Source organism: Heptranchias perlo, chromosome 24 (genome assembly GCF_035084215.1).
Source record: "Heptranchias perlo isolate sHepPer1 chromosome 24, sHepPer1.hap1, whole genome shotgun sequence".
NCBI lineage: Eukaryota > Metazoa > Chordata > Chondrichthyes > Hexanchiformes > Hexanchidae > Heptranchias > Heptranchias perlo.
In genome coordinates this window covers 8,472,084-8,493,537 of record NC_090348.1, presented here as the reverse complement: position 1 = coordinate 8,493,537, position 21,454 = coordinate 8,472,084, and the positions used below count along the sequence as shown (strand labels likewise).

General features: G+C 45.0%; 1 protein-coding gene and 1 pseudogene across 1 annotated transcript; one reads left to right on the top strand and one right to left on the bottom strand.

Annotated features, from left to right (window-relative positions):
- Window positions 1–742: 742 nt before the first annotated feature.
- On the bottom strand, window positions 743–5,365 carry LOC137341817 (sulfotransferase 6B1-like). The gene is made up of 6 exons (XM_068005321.1): window positions 5,227–5,365; window positions 4,855–5,063; window positions 4,322–4,448; window positions 3,327–3,421; window positions 2,422–2,608; window positions 743–1,199 (listed from the first exon to the last, which is right to left on the bottom strand). Exons 1-6 carry the CDS (start codon window positions 5,363–5,365, stop codon window positions 1,081–1,083), a joined length of 876 nt encoding a protein of 291 aa, XP_067861422.1. The 3' UTR covers window positions 743–1,080.
- A 454-nt stretch (window positions 5,366–5,819) lies between these two features.
- On the top strand, window positions 5,820–19,013 carry LOC137341907 (sulfotransferase 6B1-like; annotated as a pseudogene).
- The last annotated feature ends 2,441 nt before the right edge of the window (window positions 19,014–21,454 follow it).

Here is a 21,454-nt window from a genome sequence, read left to right as displayed (position 1 = left end):
AACTTTCTGTCAGTTTTGATCCCTGAACAAAATAAAGTGAAGTTGGATAAAGTGCACAGAAGGAGCTTTAACAATTCCCATGAGAGGTTTATACAATATGCTCACAGTTTGGTCCCCGTGTGCAGGGAGAGTTGTACAGCTGCCCAGTGAGCTCGATCTCTACCTGTAGTTTTGAGTTCGACTGTAGGTAATACTGTCAGGCCACAGCGCTGGTTCCAACTTCAGACTTTTAAACTGCAGGTGCACAGTCACAGAGCAAGGATGGCAGTGCAGTGAGGGCACATGATCACTCTGACACCTCCAATTATCGAGGGGGCGTCCAGGACTGACGGTACGGTCAGATACAGTGCCCATTTACCCCATCTACAGACAAAACAACCCAATGAAAGAGAGGGTAGATTGGTACCAGGGTGAGTCATTTACCAGGTAAAATTCACTTTGGTTCCAGATTTCTATTGTAAGAAGCAAATTTGAACGTTTTCTTACGACATGAAGTTGTGTTTGAGTTTTTCAAATGTTTTAGCAACATTTAAGAAATGAATGAATGAATTTGGCTTCTTACGAGTTTTTGACAATCTCAACGGAGTGAAAGGAGAATATTTTTCCAATTTCAAACCACAGTCAACATGCCCATTAAAGGGGGGTCAGCTCAGTTTGGTATGAATGGTGCATTATAAGAGTGTCTGTTCCATGATTTGAAAGGCTGTTAAAGAGTCAATAAAATTGTTTCTTATTCTCTTTTAATTGACATCTACTCAATACAGTCAGTCAGAAGATGATTATAGAACCATCCAACAAAGGAAATGATCAATAAAATAATTAATGTCTGATCAAAAATATACATGATCTAATTCTTAATAAAAGTTCTGTACATGTCAATCAGTTTATAAATGGCATGACACACTCATAGATTACTGAGTGAATATCCTTTATCCCATGACCTAAGTGAGTCAGTGATATAATTTGAACAGAAGATTTCTGGATTGACTTTGTGCAAATACAGCAAATGATGATTGACCCTAATCCTGTTGCTGTAGTGTGAGAGATTTCCTCCTCTCTCCTACAGCAGGACCTTTGATGTTAACTTTCATATTCGATGGATTTTGCCAGTTCGCTGGAATTCATTCTTCTTCCAAACTGCTCCTCGAAGAGTTTATTTTGTTCTGAGGTGAAATGGTTCTTCCAATCTCCAACGGTACCTAAAAATTAAAAAAATGTTTTAATTAGATTGGAGTGCTCCTGTAACACTGGCCCACAGGATTCAGAGAGTGGGAGGGGAGGGGGAGGGGGAGGTGTTACAGGACCTGGGGGTAGATTTCGCTCTTTGTTTAAAGAAACATTCTTTTACTAGATTGTCATTGAATCATCAAATGATATAGCACAGAAGGAGGCCATTCGACCTGTCATGTCTGTGCCAGCTCTTTGAAAGAGCTATCCAATTAGTCACACTCCCCCGCTCTTTCCCCATTGCAAATTTCTCCTTTTCAAGTATTTATCCAATTCCCTTTTGAAAGTTATTATTGAATCTGCTTCCACCACCTTTTCAGGAAGTGCATTCCAGATCATAACAATTCGCTGCGTAAAAAAATGGTCTCCTTATCTTGCCTCTGGTTCTTTTGCCAATTACCTTAAATCTGTGTCCTCTGGTTAATGACCCTTCTGCCACTGGAAACAGTTTCTCCTTATTTCCTCTATCAAAACCCTTCATGATTTAACCCCCTTTGCTCTAAGGAGAACAACCCCAGCATCTCTCATCGCCCCCCGTAACTGAATTTATATTAACAATTTATAAAAACAGTTTAGAAAGAAATTATCTTTAATGTTGCCCCTAGGTGTTCTCGGGCTCTGGAGGTTTCCTTGGGATTAAATTCAAACACAGCCCTCCTTTCTCTCACTACTTGCTCTGTAGGAGTCTCCTACTGATCCTTAACTTTCACACATTCAAAATAACTCCGGCTCCAGCTTTGAACAGACTGAAGGTGCTCTAATCAAAATAAATCCCAGCACAGTGAGGTTCTTTCCCAATGCTGGTCCAGATACTGGTCTGTATCGTGACCAGAGGGTCTCAGTGTGACCCTGCTCGGTGCTGTTTGATCAGTTCTCCTGTTGTCCTAACAATACTGGAGCCAGAAGGTGGGATTGTGATCCATACAATCACAGGCTGGAAAGGATTCAAACTCCCAACTTTCTCCACAACTGGAACCGATCACCCCGTGACCACTGAATGGGGTGAATGTTCACTGTTACCACCCGGGCGGGAATCGGGAGATGGCGGATCGACTGCCCAACTCACACCCCACCTGGTTTTTGTCTCCACAGTGGAGAACGGGCGGCCGAACTCCCCCCTCCCCCCCATCACTCCGTACTCCGCCCGGCGGTAGTAGTGAGAATTCACCCCAAATATATTCAGGAGAGACCTACCTTTGCGGAATATCAGCCCCCTGTTAGAGGTCAGGACACACACGGTGTGATCCAGGGCTGGGTTTTCCCTCTGCGCCTCTTCCTTCATCTCATTAAAGGACGATCTCCTGGAGATTTCCCTTATTTGGTCGATCGTGACGTTTACATCCAGGAAATTGCTGATCTGCTCAATGCTCTTGGTAAGATCCTGGGAAAATATTGACAAGAACAAAACTCGTTATAAAGGTGGATACAACAGAACGATTCACACAGGGACTGTTCCATGTCTCAGAGAGGGAGATGGAAAATACTTTTGAGGTGATTGGGCTTTGTAAATTGTGTAATAAAATATTGCATTTTACTCATCCATCTCAGGTTTAATCTCCTTTGGCAGTTTGCAGAAATTCCTTTATACCTTGATTCAATACAGTCTGTGGCATTAATTTTCAATAAATTACCGACTCATTGCACATCCCCCACTTCCTTCACCCCACCATTGGTGGCCGTGCCTTCAGCCGTCCAGGCCCTACGCTCTGGAATTCCCTCCCTAAACCTCTCCGCCTCTCCATCTCTCTCTCCTCCTTTAAGACGCTCCTTAAAACCTACCTCTTCGACCAAGCTTTTGATCACCTGTCCTAATATATGGCTCGGTGTCAAATTTTGTCTGATAACGCTCCTGTGAAGCGCCTTGGGACGTTTTGTTACGTTAAAGATGCTATATAAAATAAGTTGTTGTCATTGACTATCGAAATAGCAAAGAAAGGAATTTTACCCAAATACCCTAAGCATGGCACTACCGGAGGAAATAAAATCCCGGGTATTTTCTGCACCCTTCGAAAAACATGTTGGTGATCTGTTTTAGTCATCTCGTTTACAAATATGATGTAATGTTACAGATGTAATGGAAACTTTATACAATAACTTACTTTCTTCATTGATTCATAATACAAAATGAGAACATTTTCATCGTTCTTGTGCTCTTCCCAGCTCAGAATATGATCCCACCATGAGCCACAGACAACTGCAAAAATGTAAGAGGATAATGGGTCAGTAATGAATCACCCAAAAATTGGATCATATTTCCAATGCTCTCCATTTAGTGTCGTGACTACCTCCCCTTTGCTCCCAGAATCTCCTAATTGGTTATCCTGGTACGTGGGGTGTGGCCTGCTGTCTGTCATTCTGATAATATGTGAAACTGTACATACATTTCCCAAAGTCACCAATAGTCAAAACAACCAACTCTACACATTCATCACTGTCTCATAGTGGAATCCTGGCTGTTCACTAAATGATCTTTCCTTGTTTTTCATACAAAAACCTTTCCTTGTTTTTCAGTACAAAAGTGTTCATGAAAATTTATTACCCTTTGTTTCTGTCTGGCTTTGATTGAAGAAAAATGCTTCTGTTAACACAGATATACGGAGACTGCAGTCGATGGTAATTTAAAACAAAATCAGAATCTTTTGGGTTTTTTTTTAGGAAGAATAGTGGGAATGGATCCGTCACTAACCATTCCTGAGGAGTTCCCGCATGTTGGGATTGTGTACATTATTTACCCTGATGATGCATTACTTAACGGCACCTACAACAAAATAAGATGACTCACACAAAGTTCCAACCCACTCTGTTCAATCCATATTAAAGAGGAGTAGATGTTAATATCGGGGCCCCTGATGCAGTGTTTTGTGTGATGGGAGCATATATTAGGAAGACAAGGCTTCATGGGACACTGCGATCTGTACAATTTTCAGCCTATTCATTTTTGTGGACAGTAAGTTGTGTTGTGCACCCTGACATCTGGGTCAAAATTCCTGCCATGAAACCCTGTGAGTCAAAGCGTTAATTCGTAACACTCACTCTTATCCGTGGAGTAATTGGAACATTCATTCCATTCCTGAAATACAGCTGGAAACCTCACCTTCTCCTTTCAAGAACATCTCCACAAAGGTGGCCCATTTTTCAATCTTCGGCAGATTGGGGTTCTCTCTGTAGTAATGATACAAGGAAACAGCTGTATCTTTGGGGTTCCTGATGATGTAAATCATCTGGAGGGCAAGGGAGCAGGCCATGGTTAGATCCAAGTGTAGAAAATTAATGCTTCAAACAACATTCATCGAACTGTGTCCAACTAATAATCACCATCAGATTCTGTGCAATTGAAAAGGAACAATTTACATGGGTGATGAAGATGCACAATTTCTATATCAATAAGTCAAGGAAATAATTGTAACACATGTGGCAAGAAAACTCCTGATTGTGTTTCTATAACAGATAATAATATTTAGTTTTAGAGATTGGTTCATACAATAAAACAGAATTCTCCCATTAGTGTAGGAAGAAACAATAGCCTTAACATATTTCAATAATCTATTTGTCAAATATTAATATTCTGAAGCTTTCCACCAATACAACTGCTTTTGATTTTGTACCAGGATTGGTGAGTGTCAGTACCTTGCATTTCTTGGCCTTGAACTGCACTGGTAACATTTTGTAGTTCAGGTGTGTGGGGATGAGTCTGAGGGAAAGAAGATTTTTCAGTTCCTCAAATTTGGAAGGATCTCCAAACTCAATGGGAGAAGTCAACGTCGCACTTCCTCCGCCATTTTCATCCTGTTGGCTGTGGTACAGGTGTTTCAGGATCTCAGTTAACCAGTGGGTCCCTGGTACAGTCAGAGAGAGGGGAAAGTCAGTGCCAGGGAGAGATGTCCCCACTGCAGACTCTAACACTTACATCTTCAAGAATGTTTTTCAAAATATTGTTAATTTATTACCACCTCTGTCTCTAGAGGTTTTTATTTTGATTTGAGATGTAAAAATTCTTACCTGATTTGGGGTAGGACACCAGCAGTACATCGTCCTCTCTAGCTTCAAAGGAATCTAACGACTGTAAAAGCTCTCTGGGTACCCGGGTAGAAAAGGGGATCCCATTAAACATGTGGATGAGGTCACTCTGAGCTAGCATTTTGTAGGTGATTCTCTCTGAGATGTGATGCTGTGATAGTAGCAGTGAACACTGATGATCTGAGACTGTGGATCCTCCTCTGTATATATACACCCAGCCTACAGTGATGGAGCTGCATCATTGACTCACCCTCTATTATGGAAAATGATGAGATCTTACACAATCAACCAACGTGAATGGTATTATCATAATGGAGGGAAAGGATGACGCACTGCTCTGCTATTAATTATTTCCTTCACCGTTTATTGTATTTGGTGACTATAGAATTCAATTTCAATCCTTTCCATAAATTGCTTCACAGGTTGGGAGTATTTTGAGACTGAGGTGTTACTTGCCTTTCTAAACCTGCTCTTCACCTAGAGAGCAATGTGGGATGTGGTTTGATACTAATATTCTGACTGAGTATACCACTGTTTTTAAAAAATTTTGGGCCATTTACTTTCTGTTCTAAGGGATGGAGGTGGAGACTGATGCTCTTCATAAAGTTAATTACAATGTAAGTGGTACTGCTGGATTGATAGAGTTTCTTCACTCCATTGTGAAGTAGTAATAGTAAATAGGACAAGAAGTGATGTTCTCTTACACAAGCAACCAATACAAATGAGATTGTTTTCGTGGAATACAAAATGTTACACTCACATTAAATACATTCATTAATCCTTTTCTAATAGCGGACCTCACTCCAGTATTCAAATATTTAATTTCAATATACTCTCTATTTAATTTCAGTTTACACTATATTGAATTTCATCACACTTTATATTTAATTTTAGCATATTCTAATTTCAGTATACCCCATATTTAATTTCAACATACTTCTTTTGACTTCTGTATAATTTATCTTTAATTTTGGTATACTCTCTAATTTCAGTGTACTCTATATTTAATTTCAGTACATTGAATTTCAGTATACTCTGATTTTAGTATATGCTCTATTTAATTTCAGTATACTTTTATCTTTGTCAGTATGCTCTCTATTGAATTTCAGTAAAATATATACTGAATTTCAATATACTCTGTTTAATTTCAGTGTACTCTATTTAATAACAACATACTCTATTTAATTTCAGCAGACTCTTTAATTTCAGTGTACTCTATTTAATTTTAGTATACTCTATTTAATTGCAGCATACTCTATTTAATGTCAGTATACCCTATCTTTAATGTCAGTGTACCCTATCTCTAATGTTAGTAAGCTCTATTAATTATTGTTTGCAGTGGGTAATTTTGGTATTGGGCTGTTAACTTTTTTAAAGCACCCCCTTAATGAAATCACTGATGACTGCCCTTGTGCTGATTCTCTGATAACTGGAGCTGGGAGTCGTGGTTTTGCAATGCATGTATGCTTTTCTAAGATGGCAGACTGGTTACTGTTGGGGCTGAAGTTAATGCACCCGTTAAAAAAAGTACAGAATTAGGTCTGTGGGCTGGATTAATACAGACATTGTCAGTTCTCATAGTCTTATATTGCAAATATCACCCATCGAAACTGATGAGAGGAACACACTGTCTAGACATGACACACCCAACTACTTCCACCATTCACTCATATTCGCTCATGATTGTTATACTGCCCTGCCTCGTGTAGTCCAGGATGGACTTTTGGTTGCCAACCCTCCAGGATTGCCCTGGAGTCTCCAGGAATTAAAGATTAATCTCTTGTACACTGCTGCGAGCAACAACTGGGAGAAGAATCATAGGGGCAGAAAAAAATTAAGAAGTTTTTTTTCAATTTCTTTGAACACATTCACTTATCAGTTATAAAAATATTGGATATAGGGAAAAAGGCTGTTTTACTGGGCGGGGCAGTTGTAGACGGGAGATTATGTGATGAAACCTCCAGGAATACGTCCAACCAGAGTTGGCAATCCTAATGTACTTGCCAATATATTCAGGCAGCTGTGCTCTTGCTTTCAAGAGACGTCAATTTACAAATCATCATCATTTACTCAAAAGGACAAAAGTATAATTTTTATTAATTGTACAGGCCCTCGACAGATCGTATTATCACTGGTGTGTTGGACTAGCTGTTTATGGGAAGAGAAAGCAGTCAGAGATGTTACAAAGCCCTTGAGTTCTTCATAGAAAGTGGAGATTACAAAACCCAGGTCAAAATGTAAACGTGGGAAAATGTAAACGTTGAAATGTTGCAAACCTTTGCAGAGCAGTCTGCCTTACAGTCTGTCAGAGGAGTTTGTAATCTGCTGTGAGATTTGCTAACTCTGTAGCCATAGCAACAGCTTTTGCTGTCTCATTTGACGATGGTCTGTCTGGCACAGCAGTGACGATTGAGTTCTCAGGCATTTGCAGAGACTTGAATGTGTGACCCAACTCCGTCCTTGTGCTCAATCTGCCCAAATGATCTGAAGGCTGATTCTCCTAAAAACAAAAGCACAACTGCCTGAATACAATTTGGTCTGTCCATTGTGTTCTGCCCTAGGGCAGGTCCTAACTCAAGACTCAATCACATGAGATTCTTGAGCCACTGACTAGGGAAGAGTAGCTGAGCTGGTTTCCCATTGCCGTGGTTTTTATCTTCAGAGTACTTTCTCCTAGCTGGGCTGCAACCAAGGCTAAAGAGCCCCATCTTACCCTTTACAATGGCTGGAGGGTCCACTCACATCCATCGGATGCAAGTAACCCGCTGGATATCAATCCAGCGTTGAAAGCCGATGTTCTGGCCTCCGTTCGCTGGGGCTGTCTGGAGTGGGGCCCAAACCCAACACTGCTGACTTAGAGGCAGGAATACTACCCTTGAGTTAGTGGTCACTCCGTCCAGGTGCAAGAACCCTGCTGATGCCAACCCAGTGTTTAGTGACCGTATTCTAGTCTCCACTCACCAGGGCTGTCTAGAATGGGGCTTGAACCCTTCACCTTCTGAACCAGAGATGGCACTGATAGCACTGAGCCAAAGGCTCACTCCCGTATGATTTAGAACATACTGGACCACTATATCATTTTAATGGATGAAAAGTCAAAGGCTGCATAACAGTCATTTCATAACCTCCCCCGAGTACCACTCCTTGTTGGGAGCTCCCGATAGTTGAATCAGCTCCACAGTACAAACTCAGAGTGGAATGCCCTGTGAAATCCAGGCACTTCACAGTACGGCCACAATGTGTGTCACTCGCCATAAGGTGTAACAGTGATGGACCATGGGACACAGTGACAGACAATGAGGGATAGTGATGAGCTGCGATGAACAGGGACCCACTGGTTGACAGAGATCCTGAAACACCTGTACCACAGCTAACAGGATGAAAATGGCGGAGGAAGTGCGACGTTGACTTCTCCCATAGAGTTTGGAGATCCTTCCAAATTTGAGGAGCTGAAAAATCTTCCTTCCCTCAGACTCATCCCCACACACCTGAACTACAAGATGTTACCAGTGCAGTTCAAGGCCAAGAAATGCAAAGTACTGGCACTCACCAATTCTGGTACAAAATCAAAGCAGTTGTATTGGTGGAAAGCTTCAGAATATTAATATTTGACAAATAGATTATTGAAATATGTTAAGGCTATTGTTTCTTTTTACACTAAAGGGCAGATTCTGTTTTATTGTATGAATCAATCTCTAAAACTAAATATTATTATCTGTTATAGAAACACAATCAGGAGTTTTCTTGCCACATGTGTTACTTTTGTTTCTTTGACTTATTGATATAGAAATTGTACATCTTCATCACCCATGTAAATTGTTCCTTTTCAATCGCACAGAATCTGATGGTGATTATTAGTTGGACACAGTTCGATGAATGTTGTTTGAAGCATTAATTTTCTACACTTGGCTCTAACCATGACCTGCTCCCTTGTCCTCCAGATGATGTACAACATCAGGAACCCCAAAGATTCAGCTGTTTCCTTGTATCATTACTACAGAGAGAACCCCAATCTGCCGAAGATTGAAAAATGGGCCACCTTTGTGGAGATGTTCTTGAAAGGAGAAGGTGAGGTTTCCAGCTGTATTTCAGGAATGGATATTTTATGGATTCCTCAGGACAAATGTTCCAATTGCTCCATGGATAGAATTTGATATATCCATAAAGAAGAATTTAGTTAAAAAACCTAACTTTAAAACTACTATCAGGATTTACCTAGAGAATCGAATTCTGTTTTGATTTGATCATGTACAGTGTGAATATTAAATTCTGGAAATGTGATGAATGTTTAGAGTTGATCCAGGCTGGTCCCAAAGGAGTTTGGAAATTTGTATGAAAATACAATTGGGGTCTGATCAAAAATGTTTACTAAACTGATGTAAAGAAAGAAAGAACTTGCATTTATATAGCGACTTTCATGACTTCTGGACTTCCCAAAGTGCTTTATCAACCAATGAAATACATTTGAAATGTAGTCACTGTTGTAATGTAGGAAACCCAGCAGCCAATTTGTGCACAGCAAGGTCCCACAAACAGCAATGAGATAATGACCAGATAATCTGTTTTTAGTGATGTTGGTTGAGGGATAAATATTAGCCAGGACAGTGGGGAGAACTCCCCTGCTCTTCTTCAAAATATCACAATGGGATCTTTTACTTCCACCTGAGAGAGCAGATGGGGCCTCAGTTTAACATTTCTTCTGAAAGAGGGCACCTCCAATAGTACAGTGCTCCCTCATTACTGCAATGGACCATCAGCCTAGAATTTGTGCTCAAGTCTCTGGAGTGGGACTTGAACCCACACCCTTTTAGGCTGTAGAGGTGAGAATGCCATCACTGAGCCACGTTTCCAAAGCTGATAATGTGGGTTAGTTATAATCCACCATGAACCTGTACCTGGATTTATACCAAACTGAGTTAGTTTTCTTGGAGTAGAGTATGAGGAAATGAGAGAGAAATTAATGAAATGAAGAGTCATAGTCCTTAAATAATGAGATAGTTGGCAATTTATAAAGAGTTGGGCACTTCCATCTTCAGGAAATATCCACAACACCTCTCTCCAAGGCCTGTTTGATACAGGCTGCAGATCCAGTGGGGGTCATTTGATAAGGCGCTGTTCCTGGTGTGGTGTCTCGCTCAGTGGGAGCAGGACGGAGACAGAGATTATATGGGCCACACACTCATCCAGTGAGGCTCCACATTGGGAGAAAAATTAGATCTATCATAGAGTCACACAATACAGAAGGAGGCCATTTGGGCCATCGTGTCTGTGCCGGCTCTTTAAAAGAGCTATCTAATTAGTCCCATTCACCTGCTCTTTCCCCATTACCCTGCAAATTTCTCCTTTTTAAGTCTATATCCATTTCCTTTTGGAAGTTACTATCGAATCTGCTTCCACCACCCTTTCAGGCAGCGCATTCCAGATCATAACAACTCGCTGCTTAAAAAAAAATCTCCCCATTTCCTCCCTGGATTTTTTGCCAATTATCTGAAATCTGTGTCTTCTGATTACCAACCCTTCTGCCAGTGGAAACAGTTTCTCCCTATCTACTCTATCAAAACCCCTCATAATTTTGAATACCTCTATCAGGTCTCCCCTTAACCTACTCTGCTCGAAGGAGAATAACGCCAGCTTCTCCAGTCTCTCCACATAACTGATGTCCCTCATCCCTGGTATAATTCTAGTAAATCTCCTCTGCACCTTCTCGAAGGTCCTGACATCCTTCCTAAACTGTAGTGCCTAGAATTGGACACAATATTCTAGCTGAGGTTTATAAAGGTTTACCATAGCTTCCTTGCTTTTGTATTCTATGCCTCTATTTATAAAGCCAAGGATTCCATATGCTTTTTTAACAGACTAATTAAGCTTCAAAGATTTCTGTCTTTTCCTGCAGACCCTTTAAAATTGTACCATTTTAATTTCTAACACTAAATGGGAGGATACAGCAAAGGCTATGGGCCCCGACAACATCCCGGCTGTAATGCTGAAGACTTGTACTCCAGAACTAGCTGCGCCTCTAGCCAAGCTGTTCCAGTACAGCTGCAACACAGGCATCTACCCGACAATGTGGAAAATTGCCCAAGTATGTCCTGTCCACAAAAAGCAGGACAAATCCAATCCGGCCAATTACCGCCCCATCAGTCTACTCTCGATCATCAGCAAAGTGATGGAAGGTGTCGTCGACAGTGCAATCAAGCGGCACTTACTCACCAATAACCTGCTCACCGATGCTCAGTTTGGGTTCCGCCAGGTCCATTTTTGCAGCCTTGGTCCAAAATGGACAAAAGAGCTGAATTCCAGAGGTGAGGTGAGAGTGACTGCCCTTGACATCAAGGCAGCATTTGACCGAGAGTGGCACCAAGGAGCCCTAGTAAAATTGAAGTCAATGGGAATCAGGGGGAAAACTCTCCAGTGGTTGGAGTCATACCTAGCACAAAGGAAGATGGTAGTGGTTGTTGGAGGCCAATCAGCTCAGCCCCAGGACATTGCTGCAGGAGTTCCTCAAGGCAGTGTCTTAGGCCCAACCATCTTCAGCTGCTTCATCAATGACCTTCCCTCCATCATAAGGTCAGAAATGGGGATGTTCGCTGATGATTGCACAGTGTTCAGTTCCATCCGCAACCCCTCAGATAATGAAGCAGTCTGAGCCCGCATGCAGCAAGACCTGGACAACATCCAGGCTTGGGCTCATAAGTGGCAAGTGACATTCGTGCCAGAGAAGTGCCAGGCAATGACCATCTCCAACAAGAGAGAGTCTAACCACCTCCCCTTGACATTCAACAGCATTACCATCGCCGAATCCCCCACCATCAATATCCTGGGGGTCACCATTGACCAGAAACTTAACTGGACCAGCCATTTAAATACTGTGGCTACAAGAGCAGGCCAGAGGCTGGGTATTCTGCGGCGAGTGACTCACCTCCTGACTCCCCAAAGCCTTTCCACCATCTACAAGGCACAAGTCAGGAGTGTGATGGAATACTCTCCACTTGCCTGGATGAGTGCAGCTCCAACAACACTCAAGAAGCTCGACACCATCCAGGACAAAGCAGCCCGCTTGATTGGCACCCCATCCACCATCCTAAACATTCACTCCCTTCACCACCGGCGCACTGTGGCTGCAGTGTGTACCATCCACAGGATGCACTGCAGCAACTCGCCAAGGCTTCTTCGACAGCACCTCCCAAACCCGCGATCTCTACCATCTAGAAGGACAAGAGCAGCAGGTACATGGGAACAACACCACCTGCCTGTTCCCCTCCAAGTCACACACCATCCCGACTTGGAAATATATCGCCGTTCCTTCATCGTCGCTGGGTCAAAATCCTGGAACTCCCTTCCTAACAGCACTGTGGGAGAACCTTCACCACACGGACTGCAGCGGTTCAAGAAGGCGGCTCACCACCACCTTCTCAAGGGCAATTAGGGATGGGCAATAAATGCTGGCCTTGCCAGCGACGCCCACATCCCATGATCGAATAATTAAAAAAAATAATCCAACTTGTCAGTGATTCATTGCCAACTAATTATCATTTCCCTTTTTCAGTCGTCTGTGGCTCATGGTGTGATCACATTCAGAGCTGGGAAGAGCACAGGAACGATGACAATGGTCTAATTTTGTATTATGAATCAATGAAGCAAGTAAGTTAGTCAATAAATTTTCTTTTTATGTCTAGAGCTATATTTGCAGTTTATTATCTCATATCTGTGATCACATCAAGACTGAAATAATATGAACAGAATCAAATTATAAACTGGGATTAGTTTAATCAGAAAACTGAACCTTCACCAACCACTGCAGGATGCTTTCACATTGACCCACTGCTGCAATAAACTTACGTGATGCTTCCTTCACAGCACACAGCACTCCCGACAGCAGCCGTAGTCACTAATACCCAGCGATCAACAGCTGGATACGCTCATAACACAAGCAGACACCAAACTACCTGCAGAAAATGGAAACAAGGGCTCAAATTAAGAGAATGGTAACAACGTCAGAACACTCGAGATAAATGGCCTACTGCCTTCTCCTACTGTTAATCCTTTCATCTCTGTCTCTCTAACACAGAGAGTAAGAATTAATGACAGATACACATTCATCTTGGGAAAGAACCCATTTCCAAGTCAATGGCCCAGATTTTGCTGTGACAATATCGGTGAGACTAACAGCGCTCAACGTTACTTATACGCAAATCGCACAGCAACTTCCGGCGAGCGCACATGCGCAGTTAAACACGAAAATCCAGAAGTTGCTGTCCGGGATGCGCCACTCCTCCCTAAGCTGCGTGAAAACAGCATCTCGCCGTCTGTCTCCCCAGTCAAATGTATTGAACGGCGTGTAGTTCCTGTACTGACATCGTAGACACGGACTAAACTCACCACAAAAAGTTAGGGCTTGTCCATTCCCGCCTAAGTATATTTTTAACAAATGTAAGGAATCTTACAACACCAGGTTATAGTCCAACAGTTTTATTTGAAAATCACAAGCTTTCGGAGGCTTTCTCCTTCGTCAGGTGAGTGTGGGATTCCATGAAGGTTACCGCATGTGCTTAAAAAGCTTTCAGGACCATAAATATAAGGCTCTATGGGGTCAATTTTCGGATGGCCGAGCGGGTGCATTCGTGGCGGGGGGGCTCCTAAAATCAGGGATTCCTGGAGCGGGTCTGGAGCCCGACTCCAACCCGCCCACTTCCGGGTTCCCCAATAGATGCGCGCGCAGCCCCCGCATGCGGGACTCCCGCCGACAATTAAAGTCGGCAGGATCCCACTTAAAACAATTAATTAGATAGTTCAGGTCGTTTGCAGACCTGATTGACATGATATTTTAGGAGGGGTGGGATTTTCATCTCAACAGAGCGTGTTTCCCGTGCTGGGGGAAACACTCCCAGTTGAAACAGACATGTTGCAGCCACCAGCCACTGGGAGCTTCAAAGGTCCATTTGACAGGTGGGGGGAGACCCTCACTCATTGCAGGAGGCCACTCTGTCACTTTGGACAAAGTTTGGCCTCCACCACCCTCCTCATAACACTAAAATTCACCAACTTGCAGCCTCAACCCCGGTGTGCAGACACATTTACCTACCTTGCGGACCCCCTCAAACGTACATCTTCCGGATGGGGGCCGCCGTAGCTGCAGTTAGAGGACAAACAGCATCACCAGCCTCGCCGGCCACACCGTCCACCTCTGACACGTGGAGCTCCACAACACAGTGCTGTGACGCATCCACCTGCACAGCAGGAGGGAGGGCAACCGCAGAGAGAGATGCATCACAGAAGGCACTACCCTCGCACAGGGTCTACAGACCGAGGCTCAGCTTCCTGGACCTCTCTGAGGAGCAGTGCACACGGAGGCTCAGAGTCACTCGACATGTAGTCGTGGACATCTGCAGCCTCCTTCATGCCGAGCTGCTCCCGGCTGGCCCGAGCACCATCTTCTTACCTGTCGCTGTCAAAGTCACCACTGCCCTCAACTTCTTCTCCAGGGTGCCACCGGGGACATCGCTGACGTCTCTCTGTCGTCTGCACAAAAGAGCCCTGCAAATACACCTGCACCCACTCTGCAGTGACACAATGGGTGGCATCAGGTGTGGGTCTTCATTGTGATCCTCAGGAAAGGTAATTATTGCACAAACCAGACAAGATTTGCAAAGACATGGCGGTAGTGGTGATAACAACATTTAATGTGAGTGGCAAAAGAAATAAATCTAAATAAAAACATGACATTCTGTCATCCACCCTTGTGCATCCCCTTTGTGCTCACAAAACCTTAGCCTTACGTTTACGGGAACCCCTACGTGGCTTCAGCAGAGGTAGTGGCAGGTTGCTCTTGTCCATGCCCTGACCGATGAGATGTTTTCCGCGGACGCCCTCTGGGTTTCGGTGCCTGTGAGGGCCCCTCCAAAGACTGCTCCACCTACACCTGTGCAGGGGCAGACTTGGCCACCTGGAGAGGAGGCAGCATTGCGGGTACTGGTTGAGAGGTGGGCAATGCTTTGGGAGTGCTTTGAGTGGCGTCCCCACTTCCATGTCCCCTTTCGCCATCATCCCTCTCCTGGGCCAGGCCCACATCACTCCTTCCACCCTGCTGGACGACAGTTTGGAGGACTTGCGTGAAGCCTTGAAAAGCCAGTTGTAATGTATCTGTCAGCCTGTTTAAGGTGGCAGAATGTTGCTCACCCAGAATCTGAACGGCCGTTGTCAGGACCTGAATGGACTCATTGTTGAGCCGTGCTTGAAGCTCGATGGAGGTTAGCCTTCCCTCCATCGCAGACATTCCCGCACTTACCCACGACACTATCTCAGAGATGCCTTCACGTCCCTGTGACAGTATCTCAGAGATGCCCTCCTGTACCTGTGCCACCATTCCACTCATGCAGGAGTTGGACTCCTCCATCCTCTGCGCAATTGTGGAGAGTGTGCGTGGCAACTGTTCCAGTACGTCGGCAATGTGCTGCTGCCCTTCGATGACTCTCCTTTTCATGGCTGGCCCCCAGGATTCAGCATATGGGTCCAGCTGAACAGAGCCTGGAGAAGAATGCTCCCACCGACGCGGACTCTCCACGGCTGCCCCTGCCACTAGGGTCTGCTCATGCTCACGTGCGTGGTGACTCACCATGTGCAAGCCCAACTAACTGAGGACGGGGACCCACCGAGGTGTGTGTATCTGCGCTGGTGGATGGATGGCTCAGATGTGACTATGTCCCCTCAGAGGTTGGCAGGTCCTCTGAGGAATCGCCCTCCACGGTCATGGCGCTCACAGATGGCCCTGCAAGAGAACAGAAAGCAATATTAAGCATGTGGACAGATGTTGAGGAGCTGCAGATACCAAGTGATGTTAAGATCATTCGCTATCATGAGTGCTGAGTGTTAGATTTCTGTCACCAGCCGCTTGTGTGCTCCCAGTCTCGGCGTCCGCCACAGACAGGCACTCCAGCGTGCGGCTTATTTCCAGTGCCTGCTGCTCCGCATCTGTTAAGACCACCTGGTGTGGCAGGCCCCCTCCGGTCCTTGCCCTCTCCCGGGCATTCTGGCATCTCTTCTCCTATTAAGGCAAAACACAGAGAGACGTGATTGAGTGATGGTTGCATAGTGATCCACTGCATGCATTGGTGTGGATGGGAGTGACCGTGAGGCAGTTGCATGGGAGGGTGCGTGTGAGACATAGCCATGAGATTGTATGAGGATTGGGTTGTGTGGTCGTGTTCGAATGGGAACTGGGGCAGTGAGTAAGTGCAGGGAAGGTGAGGATGATGGTTGAGTGGATGTGAGGAGTGATGCGAGAGCTTTGTGGTGGCAGTGCAGAAGAAGTTGTGTGGTGGTGGAGGTGATGTGGAAGATGGAGTGTGGGAGAATGCGTAAGTATACTCACTTTGGCTGACCTGGTTAGGTCATTAAAGCACTTCCTGCACTGGACCCAGGTTTAGCAGATGTTACTACTGCTGGTGACCTCCTCTGCCACCTCGAGCCAGGCCTTCTTGGTGGCAGAGGCAGGCCACTTCCTACCATCCGATGGGAAAAACGTTTCCCTCCTCCTCCTGACCCCATCGAGCAGCACCTGGAGTGAGGAGTCTGAGAACCTTGCAGCAGCATTGCCTCTGGGCTGCTCCATGCTGACAATATGGTTCTTTGCTGCAGGAGGAGCATTGGAGGACTGCCCCTTTAAAAAGGGCTCCTCCTGCTGACAGCCTGTGATGCGGGTGCGCAGTGCGCCCGCTGCGCAGGTCTGCAACGGGAAACCCGGAAGCACGGGTAAGAACCTTCAATTAGGCTGCGATCGCGTGCGGAGCACCCCGATTTCACTGGGCACGTTACCCACACGCCCAGTCGACCCCCAGCTGGCAACCTGCCTCCCTCCTACTAACGGGCCCTGTGTTTCTGAATGCAACGCCGAAGGATCTATATTATTACTCACTTGTGACTGTATCATTTGGGGATCTGTGAGTTCACTCATTCAACTAGTTTCCGCCTCCCGTTCTGAGACATGGAACAGTCCCTGTGTGAATCGTTCTGTTGTATCCACCTTTATAACGAGTTTTGTTCTTGTCAATATTTTCCCAGGATCTTACCAAGAGCATTGAGCAGATCAGCAACTTCCTGGATGTAAACGTCACGATCGACCAAATAAGGGAAATCTCCAGGAGATCGTCCTTTAATGAGATGAAGGAAGAGGCGCAGAGGGAAAACCCAGCCCTGGATCACACCGTGTGTGTCCTGACCTCTAACAGGCGGCTGATATTCCGCAAAGGTCGGTCTCTCCTGAATATATTTGGGGGTGAATTCTCAGTTATACCGCCGGGCGGAGTACGGAGTGATGGGGGGGAGGGGGGAGTTCGGCCGCCCGTTCTCCACTGTGGAGACAAAAACGGGGCGGGGTGTGAGTTGGGCAGTCGATCCGCCATCTCCCGATTCCCGCCCGGATGGTAACAGTGAACATTCACCCCATTGAGTGGTCACGGGGTGATCGGTTCCAGTTGTGGAGAAAGTTGGGAGTTTGAATCCTTTCCAGCCTGTGATCGTATGGATCACAATCCCACCTTCTGGCTCCAGTATTGTTAGGACAACAGGAGAACTGATCAATCAGCACCGAGCAGGGTCACACTGAGACCCTCTGGTCACGATACAGACCAGTATCTGGACCAGGATTGGGAAAGACCCTCACTGTGCTGGGATTTATTTTGATTAGAGCACTAACAGTCTGTTCAAAGCTGGAGCCGGAGTTATTTTGAATGTGTGAAAGTTAAGGATCAGTAGGAGACTCCTACAGAACAAGTAGTGAGAGAAAGGAGGGCTGTGTTTGAATTTAATCCCAAGGAAACCTCCAGAGCCCGAGAACACCTAGGGGCAACATTAAAGATAATTTCTTTCTAAACTGTTATTATAAATTGTGATTATAAATTCAGTTACGGGGGGCGATGAGATGCTGGGGTTGTTCTCCTTAGAGCAGAGGAGGTTAAGGGGAGATTTAATAGAGGTGTTCAAAATCATGAAGGGTTTTGATAGAGGAAATAAGGAGAAACTGTTTCCAGTGGCAGAAGGGTCATTAACCAGAGGACACAGATTTAAGGTAATTGGCAAAAGAACCAGAGGCAAGATAAGGAGACCATTTTTTTACACAGCAAATTGTTATGATCTGGAATGCACTTCCTGAAAAGGTGGTGGAAGCAGATTCAATAATAACTTTCAAAAGGGAATTGGATAAATACTTGAAAAGGAGAAATTTGCAATGGGGAAAGAGCGGGGGAGTGGGACTAATTGGATAGCTCTTTCAAAGATAGCTGTATCATTCGATGATTCTATGACAATCTAGTAAAAGAATACTTCTTTGAGCAATGGGGAAAATCTACCCCCAGTTCCTGTAACACCTCCCCCTCCCCCCCACTCTCTGAATCCTGTGGGCCAGTGTTACAGGAGCACTCCAATCTAATCAAAACACTTTTTTTATTTTTAGGTACCGTTGGAGATTGGAAGAACCATTTCACCTCAGAACAAAATAAACTCTTCGAGGAGCAGTTTGGAAGAAGAATGAATTCCAGCGAACTGGCAAAATCCATCGAATATGAGAGTTAACATCAAAGGTCCTGCTGTAGGAGAGAGGAGGAAATCGCTCACACTACGGCAACAGGGTTAGGGTCAATCATCATTTGCTGTATTTGCACAAAGTCAATCCAGAAATCTTCTGTTCAAATTGTAGCACTGACTCACTTAGGTCATGGGATAAAGGCTATTCACTCAGTAATGTATGAGTGTGTCATGCCATTTATAAACTGATTGATATGTACAGAACTTTTATTAAAAATTAGATCACGTATATTTTTGATAAGACATTATTGATCATTTCCTTTGTTGGATGGTTCTATAATCATCTTCTGACTGACTGTATTGAGTAGATGTCAATTAAAAGAGAATAAGAAACAATTTTATTGACTCTTTAACAGCCTTTCAAATCATGGAACAGACACTCTTATAATGCACCATTCATACCAAGCTGAGCTGACCCCCCTTTAATGGGCATGTTGACTGTGGTTTGAAATTGAAGGGATTCGCAAAATTTCACATGTTCCCCCCACCCCGAAGATTTATTGGAGTTATTAAAGAAACCCTGGTGTGACTGTTTTAAAAAATCCAAGGTCTCTCAAAATGGCTGCAGTCAGACACATGGCCGAGGACCGGCAGATTTGAAATTGCATTCTTAACAACTTGGCAGGCTTCGTGTCTCAGACAGGTTTCTTTAAACAATGCAGCTGCATTCTAGCCCTGAGGCAAGCTATCAACATGGCCGGCCAACACATCAAAATTCGAGCAGGAAGTGATCGCAGGACAAAAGGTGAACCATCAAGGTACATTCGGAACAATGGTAAAGCAGTTAGCGAACAGATCGATACAGGAAATGGCCATTAATGTAAATGGGCCAGAGATGGGGTCCTTTGTCTTACGTTTCGTGCTTAAATCAAACAATGAAGCAAGCTGATAAGGTATGAAAAAAACCTGTTACCAAGAGGGTATAACTGGGCTGCCCAGTATATCTCTGGTAGCTGCTCTCTTCGCCTCTTGGCCCTGTCCTGTCTGTCTGCTAGCAACTAAGAAGGAAGCCATCCAGTAAACCTCGCAACCACATGTCGACGGCAGCAGCTGGCACAGGGGCCAGGCCTTTTCATCTGTTTTCACCGGTGAGCATTAATTTTCTGGCCGCCACAAGACAACCTAGCATAAGTGTAAGGTTGGGGGTTAAGGGATATTGCTAAACTTGTGATTTTAGAATTTTCCCTCGATGTGTCCGTTTCTTTCAACCCGATAAGTGTAAGACTGTATTACATCCATAGCGATTTCTTTTTATCTTCTGTATTATACTGTTTACCTTGTAGTTTTAGTTTTCTTATTAATAAACATTGGTTTTCCTTGTGCCAATCCACTGGTCCTGTTTGTCTGTCTTTTGTTACCACTTGATAAGTCCTCAGCTCAGAATCAGGAAGGGGTAAGCGATTCGCAACCGCACTGCGGGCAGGGCAGCTCAGGAAAACATAACTGGCTGACCTATTATAAGCCCGAGAAACAGTAAAAAAGAAACCCCTTACAGAAATGGCGAGCCAGCCAGGAGCTGAGGCGAAAGTGTGTAACAAGACAGACAGTGGTGCGGAGGAGGAATCCGCAATGGAGGTAAGGTTGTCTGCCTATGTGTGCGGCAAGGTAAATATCGCGAAAAAGTGGGTGGGCGATATGTTAAAGGCCGAGCGTCCCATAGATGCAGCCGTCCAGTGGACAGCGAGTAAACAGTATAAGAAAGGTATTGAGAAGGCGGTCTGGCTCTTGTGTTTTAAAAAGCAGGTCTTGGTACTAGACCGTGCTGTAGCAGCGCAAGCAGCCAAGATTAAACAGTTGACCCTAGAGCTGCAGGAAAAGACAGCAGCGGAAGAGAAAGGGGTAGCAGCGCTCCAGGCAATTAGCCAAGAAAGGGCGCAGATGGCAAGGGACCACCAGGCAAAGATAGAGCGCCTGGAATACCAGATTACTGAGCTAAAATGTAGCGCAAGAGGTAGAATGGAACACCTGGAATACCAGGTCAGAGAGGCGAGAGGCAGTGAGGTTATGTTAATGGATAAGATCCACAGCCTCACGCAAGAATTAAAAGAGCAGGAGGAGAAAGTAGGCGAGGTAAAGGCAGCATATAAGCTGGCCTGCGCCCAGGGGTTTGAGGACGCAGATCATCGCCCCTGCAGGCAAGAAATAGAACGTTTGGGAATGGCCTTAGCGAGGGCGAAGGGCATGGTATGCCTCCTTAGCCCGAAGGCGGGCCAGTCGGATTTTACCGGCAACCCAAGCAGGGAAGTCCCACAGGCAGCTCCCAGAACGACACTGGTTAGGGAACCAGAGGCTTCACGGCCATCACCCATAGCCCCGAGTTTTCAGGAGGTCTGGCAGCAAGGGGGGGTGGAGGATGAAGCATTAGGGGGGACCCAGCAAGCCCTGGTAGGTAGACCAGGACCGGGACCAGTGTACCCCCTCCGACAACGGAGGTACGGCCCGCCCGCCGATGGCGAGGACCTAGGGGCCATCCAGAACCAGTTTGTAGTGCCGCATGGCACCCCACAGCTCAGGGCCATGGTTAGCCATATCCCTAAGCTTACAGTGGAGGGAGACCCCTCTCTACACTTCCGTGAGATAGAGCAGGCAGCGTGCGTTAATGACTGCGATGAAGCAGAACAAGCAAAAATGC